Source organism: Salmo salar, chromosome 27 (assembly GCF_965601325.2).
Source record: "Salmo salar chromosome 27, fSalSal1, whole genome shotgun sequence".
NCBI lineage: Eukaryota > Metazoa > Chordata > Actinopteri > Salmoniformes > Salmonidae > Salmo > Salmo salar.
The window spans coordinates 19,353,451-19,377,128 of NC_138317.1; the positions used below are offsets into that span (position 1 = coordinate 19,353,451).

Consider the following 23,678-nt stretch of genomic DNA (forward strand, 5'->3'; position numbering starts at 1 on the left):
CACCTCTTCACTGTTGACGTTGAGACTGGTGTTTTGCAGGTACTATTTAATGAAGCTGCTATTTGAGAACTTGAGAGGGGTCTTTCTCAAACTAATCACAATTGTACTTGTCCTCTTGCTCAGTAGTGCACCGGGGCATTCTACTCTTTCTATTCTGGTTAAGGCCAGTTTGCGCTATACTGTGAAGGTAGTACACAGCGTTGTACGAGATCTTCACTAGTCTTGGCAAATTCTCTCATGGAATAGCCTGACGAGTTTCAGAAGAAAATGATTTGTTTCTGGCCATTTTGAGCCTGTAATTGAACCCACAATCGCTGATGCTCCAGATACTCAACAAGTGTAAAGGCGGACAGTTTTATTGCTTCTTTAGTCAGAACAACAGTTTTCAGCTGTGCTAACATAATTGCAAAAGGGTTTTCTAATGATCAATTAGCCTTTTAAAATGATAAACTTGGATTAGCTAACATAACGTGCCATTGGAACACAGGATTGATGGTTGCTGATAATGGGCCTCTGTACGCCTACGTAGATATTCCATTAAAAATCAGCTGTTTCCAGCTACAATAGTCATTTACAACATGAACAATGTCTACACTGTATTTCTGATCAATCTGACGTTATTTTAATGGACTTTTGTTGTTGCTTTTCTTTAAAAACAAGGACATTTCTAAGTGACCTCAAACTTTTGAACAGTAGTGTATGTCAGAGCAAAAACCAAGCCATGAGATTGAAGGAATTGTCCGTAGAGCTCCGAGACAGGATAGTGTTGAGGCACAGATCTGGGGAAGTGTACCAAAACATTTCTGCAGCATTTAAGTTCCCCAAGAAATTTGGAAGCATCAAGACTCTTCCTACAGCTGGCCGCCCGGCCAAACTGAGCAATCGGGGGACAAGGCCTTGGTCAGGGAGGTGACCGAGAACCCAATGGTCACGGACAGAGCTCCAGAGTTCCTCTGTGGAGATGGGAGAACCTTCCAGAAGGACAACCATTTCTGCAGCACTCAACCAATCAGGCCTTTATGGTAGAGTGGCCAGACAGAAGCCACTCCTCAGTAAAAAGCACATGACAGCCCGCTTGTAGTTTGCCAAAAGACACTCATACCATGAGAAACAAGATTCTCTGGTCTGATGAAACCAAGATTGAACGCTTTGGGCCTGAATGCCAAGCATCACTTCTGGAGGAAACCTGGCACCATCTCTATGGTGATGCATGGTGGTGGCAGCATCATGCTGTGGGGATGTTTCTCAGCGAAAGGGACTGATAGACTAGTCAGGATCGAGAGAAAGATGAACATAGCAAAGTGCAGAGAGATTCTTGACAAAAACCTGCTTCAGAGCACTCAGGACCTCAGACTGGGGCGAAGGTTCATCTTCCAACAGGACAACGACCCTAAGCACACAGCCAAGACAAAGCAGGAGCGGGTTCAGGACAAGTCTCAATGTCCTTGAGTGGCCCAGCCAGAGCCCAATCGAGAGACCTGAAAATAGCTGTGTAGCGACCCTCCCCATCCAACCGGACAGAACTTGAGAAGATCTGCAGAGAAGAATGGGAGAAACTTCCCAAATACAGGGGTGCCAAACTTGTAGCGTCATACACAAGAAGACTCAAGGCTGTAATCGCTGCCAAAGGTGCTTCAACAAAGTACTGAGTAGAGTGTCTGAATACTTAAAATAATGTAAATCACATTCACGTATTTTTTAAATACATTTGTAAAAAAAAGTCTAAACCGTTTTTTGCTTTGTCATTAAGGGGTATTGTGTGTAGATTGAGGGGGATTGTTTTTATTTGATCGATTTTAGAATAAGGCTGTAATGTAACAAAATGTGGAAAAAGTCAAGGGGTCTGAATACTTTCCGAATGCACTGTATATTGGCTCGACTTCATCTCTGGCCTAACAACATCCGTGTCAATATATCCTTCAAATACAGGCTTCTCAGGCATTATCACAAACGCAACACAATATTCTTAGAAGCTTTTTTCAAATACAATTCCCATTAATCAGCCAAGAGCATCCGGACTGGTTGCATCACTGCCTGGTTTGGCAACTGCTCGGCCTCCGACCGCAAGGCAGTACACAGGGTAGTGCCTACGGCCCAGTACATCACTGGGGCCAAGCTTCCTGCCATCCAGGACCTCTATACCAGGCAGTGTCAGAGGAAGGCCCTAAAAATTGTCAAAGACTCCAGTCACCCTAGTCATAGACTGTTCTCTCTGCTACCGCACGGCAAGCGGTACCGGAGCGCCAAGTCTAGGTCCAAGAGGCTTCTAAACAGCTTCCACCACCAAGCCATAAGACTCCTGAACATCTAATCAATTGGCTACCCAGACTATTTGCATTGGCCCCCCCTCCTCTTTTCCGCTGCTGCTACTCTCTTTTTATTATCTATGCATAGTCACTTGAATAGCTCTACCTACATGTACATATTACCTCCATTACCCTGACTAACCGGTGCCCCTGCACATTGACTCTGTACCGGTACCCCTTGTATATAGCCTCGCTATTGTTATTTTACTGCTGCTCTTTAATTATTTGTTACTTTTATTTCTTATTCTTTTTGGGGGGTATTTTTTTTAAAGACAGCATTGTTGGTTAAGGGCTTGTAAGCATTTGACTGTAAGGTCTACCTACACCTGTTGTATTCGGTGCATGTGACAAATACCATTTTATTTGAATCCTCTTTTCTCAGTAGGGAGAAAACTAACAAATAAAACACAGACGAAACAGTTCTTTGGATATCAAATCATCTCCCACTCCCTCCTTCCCTCAGCGGTGAATCTTCTGACATGTGATGAGATACTCAGGGTATGCCTGTGTGTCGTTGAAGATCACAAACAGAGAGGGGTTGTCAGTCTTATCTGCCACGCTGTCGTATCGGAGTGGTATGTCAGAGCTCTCCTTCAGAGGAGCAGCCTTCATGGAATGACTGCCCTGAGTGAAGTCCCCAGTCAGCACCTTGGTCACAAACACAAACTTGTGTCCATCTGCGTTGGGGGGAGAATATTGATCCTGGATGGACAGGGCCGAGTTCACAGCAAAGTAGACCCCCTGACCATACACAGTGGCTGCAGAGAAAAACCACAACGAGAGACCAAATTATTACAGAAAGAGATACAACCGGCCAAATTAGTAAAGTAGAACCCTTGACCGTACACAATGGCTGCAGAGACCAGCGTATACAAGAGGCCACATTATTACAACAGTCTACATCTTCTACAACGAGGAAATGAAAACGCTGATGAACTACCGAGACTTTTTTTTTTTTATATATATATATATTAGAAGGCCTTACCATTCTTTCCACAGAAGCTTCTATTGAAGCCATGAATACAGATCTCTTTCACGCTGGTCTCGCTTGTGCCGTGGTACAGAGTCCGCTCCACTTCTGGGTCAGTGGTACTCTGATTTATACTAGCCTTCTTCAGTCTGTACTGGTTGTACAGGAGCCTATTCATCAGCTTCTCAACCTGGGAAATAAGATTAACAGAGGAATGGACTCCGACATCACGGATACAACGCATAGTTAATGGTTAGTTGCTGTAGACGTCGATAGGTACCACATACCTTAATGATTCGGATTTCGTTGTGGTACTCCTGTATGGAGTCGTAGAAGTCTTTCACAACATCCCGGAACTCATCAGAATCCTTGTTCATTATGGATGTTTCAGGCAGGTTGGACCGTGGACTGTAGTCCTCATCTGAAAAACAGCAACATATTGTAGCAATATAAGTGCAATATAGCTTGAAGGGAAACGGTGCAACATTGAACAGCTTTGTTAATATTAAGATAACAGGGATATTGCATCAGTAATGAAATAGCATCTCACAAATGTAATTCTTATCCCCCCCCATAACAATAAGCTCACATACAGTATTTGCTAAGTTCTTTACCTTGTATATCTGAGTACACGTCATCTGAGCTCAGCACCTTCCTGGAGATGGTTACGGACTTCCCAGAGGCAATGTTGTACTCCTGCATCTTCTCAAAGTTGATGATGTGCGGCAGGTTGTTGAGCAGGATGTCGATCTTTTCCTGCCTCATCTTCCAGGCGTTCTCCATGAACACTGTCGCCTCCGGAGCGTACGGGGTCTCCGTCCCTGGCGACGCCGGGTCGTGCCACACCCATTGCACTGTCCGCAGGATGTCAGCGTCTGATGTCGTCGTGGAGATCTTCCTCAGCAGCAACTTCATGTCCGGCATCGCGCCGGTAACAAAGTCCTTGAACCCGGAGATGATTGCCGTAGTTCCCTGGACGGTGACCTCCACGGCGTGTTTCCTCTTGATGAGGTCCAGACACCACCTGATTGGTTGATTTAATTGACAATGAAACAATTTAAAAAGTGGTGGGCACCAATATTGAAAATTCCATATGATATTGTTTAATATCGATATGAGCAAGGCATATCATAAGAGGTTTATTCTTCCTGTTAACCTACACTATTCTGTAAAAAGCAAAGATGACTGCTTCTGCATGCACAAAACCCTCTCACAGATTTACCATGCCTGCTGATGGGCCATCAACTGTCGATGGGCTTCCCATCGTATTCAAATTGGTTAGGTAGGTTTATGCTACAATAATATTCACACCTGGCCCAATGGGCAATCTGCAAGCAATTGTCTGGACTTTACAAAATAGTAAACATTCACAATGTAGCAATGTATTTTAGAGAAACCAATATGATATTGAACTCAAATCGAAAAAAATGCAACTGAAATCAATATAGATTTGCCACAGGAAAATACATAGAACTGTCACACACACACACACACACACACACACACACACACACACACACGTGTACCTGTGATACGGAGACAGGCTCCTCAGGCTGCGGTGCTCTAACTTCTCCTCATGCTGTCTAATACTGACCCTCTTGTTCAGGGCAATGTCCACTCTGATCAGGTCACAACTATAGCCAGCGAACACAAAGATTGTTGCCGAGTTGGCTGACTGAATGGCCTCCTGCAGAGATACCTGGACAGCCTGATCGAGGTGGGAGCCAGCAGTAGGGAGGAAAGCGGAAGGCATGGCACCACCATCATCATCCCGAGTCATCTTCGTCATCTTCCTGGACAGCTCTAGAACCTTCTGCAGCTCCTCCTCCTCGTCGGCAAGGGACCTCTTGGTGGTCTCCATAGAGTACTGGATGGCCAGGGACATCTGCGCCTCCTCCTCCAGGGTAGTGGAGAGATGAATGGCCCGGGACAGCTCTCCATCCTGAGTCACCACAGGAGCAGTAGCACCCTCATCGTCACTATCCCCTCCCTCCACCAGGGGCAGTGGAGCCTCTTCCTCCACCTCAACGTTAGCGCTGTCACTGTCTGGGCCCTGGTCAGAGCTCAGGGCCATGGGTTCCTCGGCCATATACAGATCCTCCTCCATGTCAGTGGTTCTGGCCAAACCGGAGAGGCCAGAGTCCACTGTCTCATCTATGGCTGAGAACAGCCTCTTTGCCTCCTCTATACGACCTGGGATCAGTACATAGGTTTCAGTGATGAATTGCAAAACCACAATCCCAATAGAATAACTACCTTCTCTGAACATTATTCTGGCCACCGCGCTTCCATATGCTCTTTAGGGTCCAGGCTGGGTTACTGTACAACACTGTGACAAATGTTGTAAAAAGGGATTTACAAATACATTTGATTGATATGAGAAGAGTAAAATTAAAGTATGCACCTCTGTCTGAAGCTGAGAGGTTGTTGGAATTCTGGGTAGTGTGAGTCAGAACTGATGTTGAGGCCTGTAAGGAACTTCTCTGGAAGGTCTGATGGGACATCATATTCCACGCAGCCTCAAAGATATTCTGTAGGGAGATAACAAAACTAGAATACACAACATACATACACACAGAGACACAAAGAATACAGTGCATTCGTAAAGTATTCAGACCACTTGACTTTTTCCACATTTTGTTACGTTACAGCCATTTTTTCCAGTCTCATCAAATCAACACAATACCCCATAATGACAAAGCAAAAACAGGTTTAAAAAACGTAAATACTTCGAAGGACCTTTGGCAGCATTTACAGCCTTCTTGGGTATGATGCTGCAAGCTTGGTACACCTGTGTTTGAGGAGTTTATCCCATTCTTTTCTATAGATCCTCTTAAGCTCTGTCAGGTTGGATGGGGAGCGTTGCTGCACAGCTATTTTCAGGTCTCTCCAGAGATGTTTGATCGAGTTCAAGTCCGGGCTTTGACTGGACCACTCAAGGACATTCAGAGACTTGTCCCAAAGCAACTCCTGCATTGTCTTGGCTGTGTGCTTAGGGTCATTGTCCTGCTGGAAGGTGAACCCTCGCCCCAGTCTGAGGTCCTGAGTGCTCTGGAGCAGGTTTTCGTCAAGGATCTCTCTGTACTTTGCTCCATTCATCTTTCCCTTGATCCTGACTAGTCTCCCAGTCCCTACCGCTGAAAAACATCCCCATAGTATGATGCTGACACCACCATGCTTCACCACAGGGATGGTGCCAGGTTTCCTCTAGATGTGACACTTGGCATTCAGGCCAAATAGTTCAATCTTTGTTTCATCAGACCAGATAATCTTGTTTCTCATGGTCTGAGAGTCTTTAGGTGCCTTTTGGCAAACAAGCTGGCTGTCATGTGCCTTTTACTGAGGAGTGGCTTCAGTCTGGCCGCTCTGCCATAAAGGCCTGATTGGTGGAGTGCTGCATAGATGGGAGAAACTTCCAGAAGGACAACCATCTCCACAGAGGAACTCTGGAGCTCTGTCAGAGTGACCATCGGGTTCTTAGTCATCTCCCTGACCAAAGCCGGGCGGCTAGCTCTAGGAAGAGTCTTGGTGGTTCCAAACTTCTTCCATTTAAGAATGATGGCCATTGTGTTCTTGGGGACCTTCAATGCTGGTACCCTTCCCCAGATCTGTACCTCGACACAATCCTGTCTCAGAGCTCTACGGTCAATTCCTTCAACCTCATGGCTTGGTTTTTGCTCTAACATGCACTGTCAACTGTGGGACCTTAGATAGACAGGTGTGTGCCTTTTCAAATCGTGTCCAATCAATTGAATTTACCACAGGTGGACCCCAATCAAGTTGTAGAAACATCAAGGACGATTAATGGAAACAGGATGCACCTGAGCTCAATTTCAAGTCTCAAAGCAAAGGGTTTGAATACTTATGTAAATAAGGTATGTGTTTATTTGGGGGGGGGGATAATATAAAAACATGTTTTCGCTTTGTCATTATGTGTAGATAGATGAGGGAAAAAATGTATTTGATCCATTTCAGAATAAGGTTGTACCGTAACAAACTGTGGAAACCGTCAAGGGGTCTGAATACTTTCCGAATGCACTACTATATATGTCTCTGAAATACACCATAGGCTTAAAAAGATTCTCCAGTACTTCTGTATACCTTTTAGCCAGTAGTTCCCAAAGTAGCACTCATGACCCAAAATTGGCTCCCGAAAATTGTTTAGCATGTCATATATGCACCACATTATTGCTCTCTGTGTATCTTGCTATTTGTCACTCAAAATTGCAAGGGACTGAAGCTCATTGGCTAGAACTGAAATTATTAGGGGGCTGGCCCGCGTGGGGGAAAATGGCTCAGCACAGTTTCTGGAAAAACAAGCACTTTCTAAGTAGGGTTTCCGTGGCTAATTGAGGTAAGACACTAATTCTGCTCATACAATGAACAAAAATATAAAAGCAACATGTAAAGTGTTGGTCCCATGTTTCATGAGCTGAAATAAAAGATCCCAGAAATGTTCCATATGCAAACAGCTTATTTCTCAAAAATGTGTTTACTTCCCCCTTAGTAACCTGACTGCAGCTCGGCGTCGTAACCGACTTCAGTGGGCAACTGCTCACCTTCGATGGCCACTGGCGCGCTGGAGAAGTGTGCTCTTCGTTGATTAATACCCAGTTCAACTGTACGGGGCAGATGGCAGACAGCGTGCATGGCGTCGTGTGGGCGAATGGTTTGCTGATGTCAACATTGTGAACAGAGTGCCCTATGGTGGTGGTGGGGTTATGGTATGGGCAGGCATAAGCTACAGACAACGAACACAATTGCATTTTAGCGATGGCAATTTGAATGCACAGAGATACTGTGACGAGATCCATTGTGGTATCGTTCATCCGCCGACGTCACCTCATGTTTCAGCATGATAATGCACAGCACCCATGTTGCAAGGATCTGTACACAATTCCTGGAAGCTGAAAATGTCCCAGTTCTTCCATTGCCTGCATACTCACCAGACATGTACCCCATTGAGCATGTTTGGGATGCTCTGGATCGACGTGTACGACAGCGTGTTCCAGTTCCCGCCAGTATCCAGCAACTTGGTACATCCATTGAAGAGGAGTGGGACAACATTCTACAGGCCACGATTAACAGCCTGACCAACTCTATGCGAAGGAGATGTGTCGAACTGCATGACCAAAAGATTCATATCTGTATTCCCAGTCATGTGAAATCCATACACAAGGGCCTGATGAATTTATTTTAATTACCGAGTTACAGTTCATATAAAATCAGTAAAAAAAAATCTGAAATTGTTGCATGTTGTGTTCATAATTTTGTCCAGTGTAGATTATGCATGTATCAACTACACATCTAGCTCAAAGCGGGAGGATTAGAAATATACTTAGTAATTACTGAAGTTCCAGAGCATGTCTTTAACCATACTAACCCCAATAAAAAACACAGCAAACCTTTAAAGAATCTATCAAATGAAGAGGAACAAATCCATGGCACAGAAAACAAATCCCCTGTCTATGCGTAGATTGTAATTTGGCTACCACATTTGCTACCTAATTAGTAATGATAGTCTGTATTAATGTCTTTATCATTGAGCCAACTACCTCGTTCTCCAGGGGTTCCCAGTGCACCTTCTCCATGTTGATGTAGACTTGGAACTTAGTCTGCATCTCCCTGAGGATGCTGGTCCCCTCCCCCTCCTGGATGAGGAACCGCGCCACGCCCGTCTGTTTCACCGTGATGGTTCTGGTCTCGGTGGACAACACCACGCCCCTCAGAACCTCATCGGCCATTTGACATGCCGCAGCATTGCCTTGGATCTACCAATCACAGTCACATGGATGATTAAAGAGGTGGAAAGTTTATAAGACCATTTACCAAGACATCTGATACCCTTTTCACGATAGCATGCACATTTTAGCCGTACTATGCTGGCTGAGATTTTCTTTTCACATTGTCCTCTCCAGCATGTGTAACCAGTATAGTTCAGCTGGACTCGGGAGTGTGAAAAGGGTATGAGAGAATTACAGCATATACTGTGTTGAATTTATGTGCTTTTATGATTCTTCTAAAAAGTAAAACACCTACTCTGAGTCCACAGACGCCATGTGCGTCTAGAGGGAAGATGGACACCTGGTTCATATCAGCCAGTAGCTGATGATGGTGGGTCTGGATGTACTTCAACATGCCTGGCTCCATAGAGATGATAGCCTCCGTTTCAATGGGTGTACTGAGGAACTCCACTATCTTAGCCTGCTTCTCCTCCTCCAAACCTTTCAGAGTCAGGACATCTATCTGTCCTCTTTCTGACACCGTAGCTGAGCAAAGACCCAGAGACTGGAGGAAGCCAGTCCACTCCTGGGCGTAGAGCATACACTCATACGTTCTGTCCACAGGGATACTGAAGTCAGACAGCAGTGTCTTCAACATGCTACATGCCTGGCTCACCAAGCTGGCAGACAGAGACGTTACCATGACGTCACAGTCCGACACGGTGTACACGGATGGCAGCCCGTTTTCTTTCAACGTCTGCAGCAGCCTGTCCTTCACTTCCTGTTTGGCCAGGAAGTGGGCCTTTTCTGGGTCAAAGGTGAGATGAGCCTGGGCCACGCCCCCAAGGAACTCCAACACAGCATTCTTCAACTGCTCCAGCACTAGCCGGTCAGGCCCGGCCATGTGGACACCGTCCTCCCTGATCTGGACGTTACAGCCTTGGTGGGCCAGCTGGAGGCTCTGGGGCAGGGGACTGGCCTGGAGCAGGGTGAGTTTCACCGGGTCTGGGACGGAGATGTGGCTAGACATGGGCTCTGGGGTCGACATTAGGTCATCCTTGCCTCCCTGGGCTGCTACTGCCTGGGACACAGGGGGGGACAGAGGGGGGACCAGAGGCTCAGAGGTAGCCTGGTGGGAGGACCGAGAACGGTCACTGGTACTGGCTGCAGGGAGAGAATCAGTCTGTGATTGACCACCACTGTCTGTCTGCTGTGTGTTCATTGTGCTACTATCTGATGTTCCATTCACAGAGGTCAGGGGAGAGGTCAGAGGTGAGGAGGAGCTATCCTCTGATTGGAGGAAGGAGAAGTAAGGCCTGACCGTCAGATCTGTCCCCTCCAGTTTATGTGATTGTTTAAGGACACGTTCCACTGCTGTTAGATGCAATAACAAGGAAGGGAATAAAATACATTTAACAGCTGCATAGAATTTGCATATTGACATACTACCAGTCAAAAGTTTTAGAACACCTACTCATTCAAGGGTTTCTTTTTATTGTTACTATTTTCTGCATTGTAGAATAATAGTGAAGACATCAAAACTATGAAATAACATATGGAATCGTGTAGTAACCCAAAGTGTTAAATCAAAATATATTTTATATTTGAGATTCTTCAAATAGCCACCCTTTGCCTTGATGACAGCTTTGCACACTCTTGGCATTCTCTCAACCAGCTTCACCTGGAATGCTTTTCCAACAGTCTTGAAGGAGTTCCCACATATGCTGAGCACTTGTTGGCTGCTTTTCCTTCACTCTGCGGTCCGACTGTCATGATGTTGCCCTCTTTGGGTACAGCGAGCATCATCCCCCCTCTCTCTATACTCCCTACACCAGGCTCTGTTAGGCAGGTCATACATTCCTGGAGGAGATTCTCTCCTCATGGCCAGAGTATAAGAGAGAGTGAGTTTTTCATAGAGAGAACGAAGGAACTTCCACCTCACAGAACTTGAGAACCGAACAATATTCAAGTTCTGGAGAATGTATAAAAGGTCGGTGACATAGCCAGCTACGAACTGTCCGTTTGGTACAATTCTGTGAAACTCACGAGAGACAATACAGCCACATTACCATAACCCTGTTTATTCAAGAGTCTCAGTTATGAGGCTTACATCTAATTGTTGTATAAATTGAATGAGTAAAGATGAAACTATTTGTGAAATTATGTAATATGATTTTAGACTGTTTAATGAAGGAAACTCCAATTCCCTTTGGAGTTTAACCTGTTGGGGCTAGGGGGCAGCATTTGCACGTCTGGATAAAAAAAATGTACCCGATTTAATCTGGTTACTAATCCTACCCAGTAACTAGAATATGCATATACTTATTATATATGGATAGAAAACACTCTAAAGTTTCTAAAACTGTTTGAATGGTGTCTGTGAGTATAACAGAACTCATTTGGCAGGCAAAACCCTGAGACATTTTCTGACAGGAAGTGGATACCTGATGTGTTGTATTGACTTTAAACCTATCCCATTGAAAAACACAGGGGCTTAGGAATATTTTGGCACTTCCTATTGCTTCCACTAGATGTCACCAGCCTTTACAAAGTGTTTTGAGTCTTCTGGAGGGAGATCTGACCGAACAAGAGCCATGGAACGATGATGTCCCATTAGACACCTGGCGCGCGAGTTCATGTTGGGTACCCTCGTTCCAATACGTTATAAAAGAGTATGCATTCGTCCACCTTGAATATTATTCATGTTCTGGTTAAAAAAGGCCCTAATGATTTATGCTATACAACGTTTGACATGTTTGAACGAACGGAAATATATTTTTTCCCCTCGTTCATGACGAGAAGTCCGGCTGGCTTACATCATGTGCTAACGAGACGGAGATTTTTGGACATAAATTATGAGCTTTTTTGAACAAAACTACATTCGTTATGGACCTGTGATACCTGGAAGTGACATCTGATGAAGAGAATCAAAGGTAATGGATTATTTACATAGTATTTTCGATTTTAGATCTCCCCAACATGACGTCTAGTCTGTATCGCAACGCGTATTTTTCTGGGCGCAGTGCTCAGATTATTGCAAAGTGTGATTTCCCAGTAAGGTTATTTTTAAATCTGGCAAGTTGATTGCGTTCAAGAGATGTAAATCTATAATTCTTTAAATGACAATATAATATTTTACCAATGTTTTCTAATTTTAATTATTTAATTTGTGACGCTGACTTGACTGCCGGTTATTGGAGGGAAACGATTTCCTCAACATCAATGCCATAGTAAAACGCTGTTTTTGGATATAAATATGAACTTGATAGAACTAAAAATGCATGCATTGTCTAACAATGTCCTAGGACTGTCATCTGATGGAGATTGTAAAAGGTTAGTGCATCATTTTAGCTGGTTTTATGGTTTTGGTGACCCTGTCTTTGACTTGACAAAACATTACACACAACTCTTGTAAATGTACTGTCCTAACATACTCTAAATTTATGCTTTCGCCGTAAAACCTTTTTGAAATCGTAAAACGTGGTTAGATTAAGGAGATGTTTATCTTTCAAATGGTGTAAAATAGTTGTATTTTTGAAAAATTTGAATTTTGACATTTATTTGGATTCAAATTTGCCGCTCTTGAAATGCACCTGCTGTTGATGGAGTGCACCACGGGTGGCACGCTAGCGTCCCACCTAGCCCCAAGAGGTTAACTAAATCAGAGGCCCGCCCATGAGTGCAGACATTGAGCTGGCGTCATGGGACCGCCCCTTCCCGCTCCTCCGAATATAACCCCACCTTGGGTTTTCTATCTTTAGACCAAGCTTACCTCAATTACGAGAGGGCTATGGTTTGAGTAGAGACCATGCATTTCTCTTGCTGAATTCTTAACCATACCACGTGGTTTAACTCTTAGACTATCTAACCGACAGAATAAGAACAAATCTTTGATACTAATTACTAGTCTGCAGCTAGGAATTTGGTATCATTGAACGCGAAGACCGACAAAACATCTATTCTATAACGACATTGCTGAATGTTACTCTGAACTATCCATTCTAATCATGGCAGAGAGGGCGGACAAACTCTCCAACAGAAACGATCTTTCCAACAGAGATCAAGACGACACACTGAGCGAAAATATACATTGATTGTAATTATTCCCGAATGAGTGAGCGTTCATGTGCAAAAGATTAGCATTTCAACTGTTATAATTATCAACTTTGTAGTGTCTTATCTTTCGTGCCCTTATCAGTCACTTTGTCTATCAAGCCGCCATGCCGGTTTAGCACACTAGGGCACATTCCCCTATCATTTCCTTGTAACCATATCTACTTGTTTGTTTGTGCATTTCTGTGATGATTTTGTTAGTTAATAAATAAATGATTTAAGACAATTGATGTATGGATGACTCATAGTGAAGACTGGGTTCGTGCAGATAACTAACTATTTACGACGTTTGGAATGAGACTAACGAGAGGTAAAGAATAATTCATTAATTAGAAGACTAATTGATCAGATATTAAAATATCTGAAAGTTATTAGGAAAATTGTAACTTTGAAATCTGAATATTTTCCTTGGTGCCCCGACTTCCTAGTTAATTACATCTACCTGATTAGTTAATCACGTAATAATAATTACAGAGAATTGATTTGATAAACTGCAAATAAGTCTTTAGTTTAATGATGCCAAAGACACGACACATCCCAAATCATCTCAATTTGGTTGAGGTCAGGTGATTTTGGAGGCCAGATCATCTGATGCAGCACTCCATCACTCTCCTTTTGGTAAAATAGCCCTTACACAGCCTGGAGGTGTGTTGAGTCATTTTCCGGTTGAAAAACAAAATGATAGTCCGACAAAGCGCAAACTAGATGGGATGTTGTATCGCTGCAGAATGCTGTGGGAACCACACATGCGGAGATCATCCGTTCACCTACTCAAAGGACAAATGTCCACCTGTCTAATGTCTATTGCTTGTGTTTCTTAGCCCAAGCAAGTCTCTTCTGATTATTGGTGGCCTTTAGTAGTGGTTTCTTTGCAGCAATTCTACCAGGAATGCCTGATTCACACAGTCTCTGAACAGTTGTGGTGAGATGTGTCTCTTACTTGAACTCTGTGAAGCATTTATTTGGGCTGCAATTTCTGAGGCTGGTAACTCCAATGAATTTATCCTCTGCAGCAAAGGTAACTGAGTCTTCCTTTCCTGTGGAGGTCCTCATGAGAGCTAGTTTCATCATAGCGCTTGATGGTTTTTGCGACTGCACTTGAATAAACTTTTAAAGTTCTTGAAATGTTCCAGATTGACTGACCTTCATGTCTTAAAGTAATGATGGACTGTCGTTTCTCTTTGTTTATTTGAGCTGTTCTTGCCATAATATGGACTCGGCCTTTTACCAAATAGGGCTATCTTCTGTATACCCTCCCCCCCACCTTGTCACTACACAACTGATTGGCTCAAACGCATTAAGAAGGAAAGGAATTCCACAAATTAACTTAACGAGGCACACCTGTTAATTGAAATGCATTTCAGGTGACTACCTTATGAAGCTGGTTGAGAGAATGCCAAGAGTGTGCAAAGCTGTCATCAAGGCAAAGGGTGGCTATTTGAAGAATCTCCAATATATTTTGATTTGTTGTACACTTTTTTGGTCACTACATGATTCCATGTGTTATTTCATAGTTTTGATGTCTTCACTATTATTCTACAATGTAGAAAATAGTAAAAATAAAGAAAAACCCTTCAAAGAGTAGGTGTTCTGAAACTTTTGACCGGTAGTTACAACATCTAACATAATTACTTTAAACGGATACAACAGCTAAAATGGAATTGCTTGTACACAAACAGATGAAGCTCTTATGGATGATGTCCTTAACTTACATCCAAACAAACATTCGGTAGAGATACAGTACATAACATTTTTTCAAAACTTACAGTCAAAGTCCAGAAAGGAGACCCTGGCAACCCCCTCTGACATCATGGTGACCTCCTTAACTTCACCGCACCGTTGGCTCTCCAGGTACAGATGAAGCATGTCTGCTGTGATGCTGGGGTGCAGGTTCTCCATTAGGATGGAGTCAGTTTGGTCGATCTGTTCCAGAACAATCTGCGCTCCATCCAGAGGCTTCTTAGAGATCTTTGAGCAAAGCTTCTGGAAGTCTGTGCATGCAAAATAAGGAAGACTTCACAAATTATTTAATATCGTATGCAATAGCATAGCCACTTACAATATATTTGTAATTATATTGTTTCTAAAATCATGAGCTGTCCTCAATTACTTAAAATTAATGGTTTAGTTGTGATGATACTTAACTTTTGTCCAAAAGGGGGGGGGCTCAACTCCCCTGAATGAGGTGTGCTTGTGACTCTGTGGTCGAGCAACTACTCTCTCCTTGAGTAACAGGGGGCATGGCTTGGTGTGTTTAGCAGCATTAAGCAGCAGCAGAAGGGAAAGATGACAGAAGTAAACTATAGAAAACGTACATAATAAGCGCCGGAGTTTAACAAACCATTTAACAAATCAAACCTTGAAATTCCATTATGGAAGGTAAAGTAAAAACTCAAACCGGTCTTTGCATCAATACCGGTATATAGTAAAATATGGTATACCGCTGAGCCCGAGTTGCGTTTATATTTTTGTTCAGTATACTTCCATAAAATGTTTGAACTGGTATCCGGGGGACCTTCAGATGAGTCTTTTAAGGACTGTGGTCATCCGATAGCAACACAACCGACATGTAGCCCAAAATGTTCGGACACCACAGACAGAAGTTGGCAGATCAGCAGTACCGACTTCAGACAAGTCCCTCTTGTGTTCGAGAGGGGTCATAATAGTTTGTAGGTCAAACCGTTCGGACGCTACAGAGAATTTTGTGAGAAGACCAATTTTCAAGATGTCTCATGCTCTTTTTTGGTCTCGCCTATGGCGGCAGAGAAGCAAGGACCGGACCGGCCCTGCACGTGGCTACATGCAACTCTCGCTTTGATCTCAAAACAAGCGCGTCTACGCATGCTGTAAACACAGTCCAGTTCAAAGTGAATGGCACAGATCCATATATGGCAATGGTTTATTTGCATATAGGCATACTGCAGTTCTGATTAGTTATGTCGCACCGGTCTGTGTGTAACAGTGTAGGTTCCGTCCCTCTCTTCGCCCCAACCTGGGCTCAAACCAGGGACCCTTGCACACATCAACAACTGACACCCCACGAAGCATCGTTACCCATCGCGCCACAAAAGCCGCGCGGCCCTTGCAACGCAAGGGGAAACCCTAGTTCAAGTCTCAGAGCGAGTGACGCCACCGATTGAAATGCTATTAGCGCGCACCACCGCTAACTAACTAGCCATTTCACATCGGTTACATGTGTAGAGTACAGGCTGAGTCGTGCGTGTCAATTCAATCCTACTCAGATGCGTTCTGCCTACAAAATATATTGCATAGTTAGTTTTGTTTCGATATGTTACATTGAAAGTGGATAATTCGATCGCGTTAATTCGATCACAATTGACACAGTAAAGGGAAACGTTTATAGTGTTAACTAAGGGGGAAAACTCTAGAAAGTTTAGTGCTTCTCTGCACGGGCTGATATTTCTTCTGCATGGCAGCCCCGGGGAGCTGCGCGCCTGCGCAGATGGAACATTGGTCTCATGGTCTAACGAACACCGCTCTAGCTCTGTCACCATTAACCGCAGATGCGGAAGTGCGACATCGGTGGATGGTGTGGATTGAGGCTCATCCAATGCAAAAAAACATCTCTCTAGCTTAAACTGACAGATTTTTATGGGGATACATTTATGCTAATTAGATTTCCGCAGGTCTGTGGAAACCGACTCTAGGGGGTTCAACTTGATAGGAAAACCCCAAACCTTTATTGAAGGCCTGATGGAAGTGTACTAGGACCAGGTCCCTGCCAGGTGAGGGGTACAGAGTGTAGTCGTCCATGTCCATCCCCATCATGTTCTCTACATACAGCTCCACCAGCTCTTGACAGCTGGATGGGTTAACCCCCCGCAGCAGCAGCCTCCGTGGATCCTTACACGCAGGCTTCCTCACGGTCAGCTTAGCATTGCTCAGGACATGTGCTCTTTTAGACAGGACCCTTGATGCAACTGTCAAATCAACACAGACATAATCAGCATGCCATGGATGAATAGTTTTTTGGTACAATATCATGAATTTGTGGACCACAGGAAGACTAGTTGTTGCTAAGACAGACTTCTGGGGATCCAGATAAAGAGAGAAAATCTGATTCTGATGTGTCGGTTCATAAAGTGAAACTTATTGGCCTTAAACATTATATCAGATCACAATAATTACACCGACAATGCATTCTTACCCTCCGCCTCTTCAAACAGCAGTAAGGCCCGGCTCCCTTCCAGCTCCACAGACACCAGATTACCTCCCCCAGAACGACGCTTGTTCTCAAAGTACAAATACAGCAGCTCATCCTCCACCTCCTCTGGTACTCCCAGCACCTCCACTGTCCGGTTCTCTTGGCTTTCAGCAGACATCCTGACATACAGGCACAGGAATAATCAATCAAAAACGTAAAGTAAAAGGTTGCCAACCAACAACGCATACAAAGTAGCAACGCATACAAACCTAGCTAACTAGCTGCCGAATAGGCATCAACTCACCACATAGCTTATTCTTAATGTTTGTCTATAGGCAACCAGAGTGAGGACAGACATTTTTCAGAATAAACGTGATGAGTGAAAAACGCAATGAAATAGACCACTCACTACCCGGTATCTTATTCTGCCGCTATACAACTTTGTATGCGTTGTTTTTTTGGCAACCTTGTTATTTACAACGTTTTTGGAATAGATTCCTGTTGGAACGTTCCACAAATTATACCCACCCGGTTTGAAGTCATAAACAGCTTGAAACACAGCGAAGAGCTGCTGGCAAAACGCACGAAAGTGCTGTCTGAATGAATGCTTACGAGCCTGCTGGTGCCTACCACCGCTCAGTCAGACTGCTCTATCAAATCATAGACTTAATTATAATATAATAAACACACAGAAATACGAGCCTTAGGTCATTAATACGGTCGAATCCGGAAACTATCATCTCGAAAACAAACGTTTTTTTTTTATTTCAGTGAAATACGGAACCGTTCCGTATTTTATCTAACGGGTGGCATCCCTAAGTCTAAATATTCCTGTTACGTTGCACAACCTTCAATGTTATGTCATAATTACGTAAAATTCTGGCAAATTAGTTCGCAACGAGCCAGGCGGCCCAAACTGTTGCATATACCCTGACTCTGCGTGCAATGAACGCTAGAGATGTGACACAATTTCATGTTAGCAGGCAATATTAACTAAATATGCAGGTTTAAAAACATATACTTGTTTATTGATTTTAAAGAAAGGCATTGATGTTTATGGTTAGGTACATTGATGCAACGACAGTGCTTTTCTCGCAAATGCGCTTGTTAAATCAACACCCGTTTGGCGAAGTAGGCGAAGTGATTCAATGATAAATTAACAGGCTCCGCATCAATTATATGCAATGCAGGACACGTTAGATAAACTAGTAATATCATCAACCATGTGTAGTTAACTAGTGATTATGTTAAGATTGATCGTTTTTTATAAGATAAGTTTAATGCCAGCTAGCAACTTACCTTGGCTTCTTGCTGCCCTCGCGTAACAGGTAGTCAGCCTGCCATGCAGGCTCCTCGTGGAGTGCAATGTAAGGCAGGTGGTTAGAGCGTTGGACTAGTAACCGGAAGGTTGCAAAAACGAATCCCCCCTGAACAAGGTAGTTAACCCCCGTTCCTAGGCCGTCATTGAACATAAGAACGTGTTCTTAATCTGACTTGCCTAGTTAAAAAGGCTTTACAACGAAAGCAAAACATTAGATTATGTCAGCAGAGTACCAAGCCAGAAATAATCAGACACCCATTTTTCAAGCTAGCATATAATGTCACATAAACCCAAACCACAGCTAAATGCAGCACTAACCTTTGATGATCTTCATCAGATGACACTCCTAGGACATTATGTTATACAATACATGCATGTTTTGTTCAATCAAGTTCATATTTATATCAAAAACCAGCTTTTTACATTAGCATGTTTTGTTCAGAACTAGCATACCCACCGAAAACTTCCGGTGAATTTACTGAATTACAGATACAGAACTCCTTTATGCAATCGCGGTGTCCGATTTTAAAATAGCTTTTCGGTGAAAGCACATTTTGCAATATTCTGAGTAGATAGCCCGGCCATCACGGCTAGCTATTTTGACACCCACCAAGTTTGGCACTCACCAAACTCAGATTTACTATAAGAAAATTTGGATTACCTTTGCTGTTCTTTGTCAGAATGCACCCCCAGGACTTCTACTTCAACACCCAATGTTGTTTTGGTTCCAAATAATCCATAGTTATATCCAAATAGCTCAGTTTTGTTCGTGCGTTCAAATCACTATCCGAAGGGTGATTATCCGAAGCCGGCGCGTTTCGTGACAAAAAATGTCAAAATATTCCATTACCGTACTTTGAAGCATGTCAAACGCTGTTTAAAATCAATTTTTATGCGATTTTTCTCGTAAAATAGCGATAATAATCCAACCGGGAGACGTTGTATCCGTTCAAACACTGAAATAAGAAAATTGAGTCTTCACAAGAACGCGCGCACCAGTGTCATTGTTCTCAGAAGGACCACTCTCCAAAACCCCTACTGTTTTTTGCCCAAAGACTGCAGAGTTATCATTCCACGTTCTGGCGCCTTCTGTGAACCTATGGGAGCCTTAGAAAATGTCACGTTACAGCAGAGATCCTGTATTTTCGATGAAGAGGCTACAGAAGGCCAAGAAATGGTCAGACAGGGCACTTCCCATATAGAATCTTCTCAGGTTTTGGTCTGCCATATGAGTTCTGTTATACTCACAGACACCATTCAAACAGTTTTAGAAACTTTAGGGTGTTTTCTATCCAAATCTACTAATTATATGCATATTCTAGTTTCTGGGCAGGAGTAATAACCAGATTAAAATCGGGTACGTTTTTTATCCTGCCGTGAAAATACTGCCCCCTATCCCTAACAGGTTAAGGCCACTTTATTTATTTATTTGTCTTCTTTTTTTGTATTTTACCCCCTTTCTACCGATCTTGTTCATCGCTGAACTCCCCAATGGGCTCGGGGGAGGCGAAGGTGAACATGCGTTCTCCGAAACATCACCGCCTAACCGCACTCAACACCCGCCAGCTTAACCTGAAAGCCAGCCTCACCAATGTGTCAGAGAAAACACCATTCAACTGGTGACCGGGGTCAGCCTGCAGGCACCCGGCCCGCCTCAAGGAGTCGCTAGATCGCAATGAGCCAAGTAAAGCCCCACCGGCCAAACCCTCCCCTAACCCGGATGACGCTGGGCCAATTGTGCGCCGTCCTATGGGACTCCCGGCCACGGCCGGTTGTGACACAGCCCGGGAATGAACCCGGGTCTGTAGTAACACCTCTAGCACTGAGATGCAGTGCCTTAGACCGCTGCACCACTCGGAAGGCCCTAAAGGCTACTTTAAATGTGTGCATGATACCGCAACAACATTTTCCCACAGGGACAATAAAGTCATTAAAGTAAAGCTCGCCGACATTGGACTCTGGAGCAGTGGAAACGTGTTCTCTGGAGTGATTTCCCCCTTCTGATAACCAGGTGGCGAATCGCATCTCTGCATGTCTGGCAGACATATCAGTGTGGATGACGGATCACCACCTCAAGCTGAACCTCGGCAAGACGGAGCTGCTCTTCCTCCCGGGGAAAGACTGCATGTTCCATGATCTCGCCATCACGGTTGACAACTCCATTGTGTCCTCCTCCCAGAGTGCTAAGAGCCTTGGCGTGACCCTGGACAACACCCTGTCGTTCTCCACTAACATCAAGGCGGTGACCCGATCCTGTAGGTTCATGCTCTACAACATTCGCAGAGTACAACCCTGCCTTACACAGGAAGCGGCGCAGGTCGTAATCCAGGCACTTGTCATCTCCCGTCTGGATTACTGCAACTCGCTGCTGGCGGGGCTCCCTGCCTGTGCCATTAAACCCGTACAACTCATCCAGAACGCCGCAGCCCGTCTGGTGTTCAACCTTCCCAAGTTCTCTCACGTCACCCCGCTCCTCCGCAAACTACACTGGCTTCCAGTTGAAGCTCGCATCTGCTACAAGACCATGGTGCTTGCCTACGGAGCTGTGAGGGGAACGGCACCTCTGTAACTTCAGGCTCTGATCAGTCCCTACACCCAAAGAAGGGCACTGTGTTCATCCACCTCTGGCCTGCTCGCCTCCCTACCTCTGCGGAAGCACAGTTCCCGCTCAGCCCAGTCAAAACTGTTCGCTGCTCTGGCACCCCAATGGTGGAACAAGCTCCCTCACGACGCCAGGACAGCGGAGTCAATCACCACCTTCCGTAGACACCTGAAACCCCACCTCTTTAAGGAATACCTGGGATAGGATAAAGTAATCCTTCTAACCCCCCCCCCCCACCCCAAAAAAAAGATATAGATGTACTATTGTAAAGTGGTTGTTCCACTGGATATCATAAGGTGAATCCACCAATTTGTAAGTCGCTCTGGATAAGAGCATCTGCTAAATGATGTAAATGTGATGAATCACGCTTCACCATCTGGCAGTCCGATGAATCTGGGTTTGGCAGATGCCAGGAGAATGCTACCTGCCCCAAAGCATAGTGCCAACTGTAAAGTTTGGTGGAGGAGGAATAATGGTCCTGGGCTGTTTATGGTTCAGGCTCCTTAGTTCCAGCGAAGGGAAATCTTAACACTACAGCATCAATGACATTCTAGACAATTCTTTGCTTCCAACTTTGTTGCAACAGTTTGGAGAAGGCCCTTTCCTGTTTCAGCATGAAAATGTTATCGTACAAAGCAAGGTCCATACAGAAATGGTTTGTCAAGATCGGTGTGAAAGAACTTGACTGGCCTGCAGAGACCTGACCTCAACCTCATCAAACACCTTTGGGATGAATTGGATTGCCGACTGGGAGCCAGGCCTAATCACCCACTAATGCTTGTGGCTGAATGGAAGCAAGACCCCGCAGCAATGTTCCAACATCTAGTGGAAAGCCTTTCCAGAAGAGTGGAGGCTGTTATAACAGCAAAGGGGGACCCATTCCATATTAATGCCCATGATTTTGGAATGAGATGTTCAACGAGCAGTTGTCCACATACTTTTGGTTATGTAGTGTATCATAGCCAGCACAGACAGGGCCTAGTATGAACACACCTACAGCCAGGTGTGTATTGATTGTGTAATGTGCATTGATCACAAAATGTATCCTATTTGGCTACAAAAGTCAGGAGTTAAGTTGACTTAAATAAAACAAATACATCTCTGAATATAATAGAATGTGGTGGATTTTATGTACATTAGTAACGTCACTCATTTTCGAAGAAATAGAAACTGAAACTATCTTCGACGCACAACATCGCAAGTATCACTGAGTGCAAATGACACAATTACATAATAAAGGAATAATAACTCTTGCTGGGTATAAATATGAATTCGACCTTAGTTGTCGGGTGAAAAAAGCTTTGAAACACCTTTATTCGCAGTTTAAAGGAAAAACTTACCTGGAATACAAGCATTCTCAGATCACGACGCACAGAAATGGCTTCATTGGCAATTTCTTCTTCTTGGGTTGGCGGGTCGCATACAACTTAAGCTGCATACACTGCCACCTACTGTACTGGAGTGCGAAGCCAGACACAGCCTACATACATTAAATTCTCTTCATTTTTCCTGTTCCTCGAAGAAGGTGAAAGAGACTTGACACCACTTCCCTCCCCTCAATACACCACCCAAGCCCCATCCAACCTCTCTAACCCTTTCACACAATCTCTCCCTATCTACATCATACAGTTCACAAAATATCAACACATGCTCCACCATTTCCTCCTCTAAACACTCATCACACAGACCTGTTTCATGTCTCCCTACCATCCACAACGTGGCATTCAAACCTGTGTTCCCAACACGTAGTCTACTCCACCCAACTTCCTCTTCTACATCCCATACACCCCACCTCTTCCTTTAATGACCGGAGCACACGATAAAATTGCCTCCCCTTACTACTAGTATCCCACTCCCTTTGCTAAAGATTGAGCCCTTTTGCCCAGATCAAGGACATGACTTCTCTGCGGCCCAGCGGGACCTGAATATCTAACAACTTCTTCTATGATATCATGGTGGTCCGCAAACAATGGTTTACGTGCATGCCGCCACCTACTGCGCTGGAATGTACGATCAATCATGATCTGCCCAGTTCTGTACTAGCACAAAGAAAATTATTATTATTAAGTTATCTAAACCAAATAAATCATTAACTTCTACCAAACCCTCCCCCCTCCCCACAAAACCCCTCCCCTACCCCATTAAACATATATATCATGCTGAAACACTGCACCCTTAGAATTGTTCAGCATGTCAATAACCATTTCAACAGTAACATCTGTTACCCCCAATATCTCTTTTTCCATCTCCACAATAACCTTCAACCTGGCATTTCTGCTTTCCACAACCCGAGTCGTATAGATAACCTTACCAATAAAAGCTATGAAGTCAACTTCATTCCTTATCAAAGTCCTTTGACACCGCACATTCATGAGCACACGATTTATGAACAGACCTCAACCATGCCAGGACCACCAGAAGCACCAGCCCAGACAGTAGGTCCACTTACGACAGGGACATCCATGTAAGATCCATCAG

At 44.2% G+C, this 23,678-nt stretch overlaps 1 protein-coding gene across 1 annotated transcript; it reads right to left on the reverse strand.

Moving 5' to 3' along the window:
* Positions 1–340: 340 nt before the first annotated feature.
* Positions 341–23,255, reverse strand: LOC106588595 (protein mono-ADP-ribosyltransferase PARP10). Its single transcript, XM_014177750.3, has 12 exons — positions 22,541–23,255; positions 17,281–17,456; positions 16,811–17,053; positions 14,879–15,103; positions 9,316–10,373; positions 8,832–9,047; positions 5,681–5,807; positions 4,803–5,469; positions 3,891–4,300; positions 3,564–3,697; positions 3,292–3,466; positions 341–3,064 (listed from the first exon to the last, which is right to left on the reverse strand). Exons 2-12 carry the CDS (start codon positions 17,453–17,455, stop codon positions 2,766–2,768), a joined length of 3,729 nt encoding a protein of 1,242 aa, XP_014033225.3. The 5' UTR covers position 17,456; positions 22,541–23,255; the 3' UTR covers positions 341–2,765.
* Between the last annotated feature and the right edge of the window lie 423 nt (positions 23,256–23,678).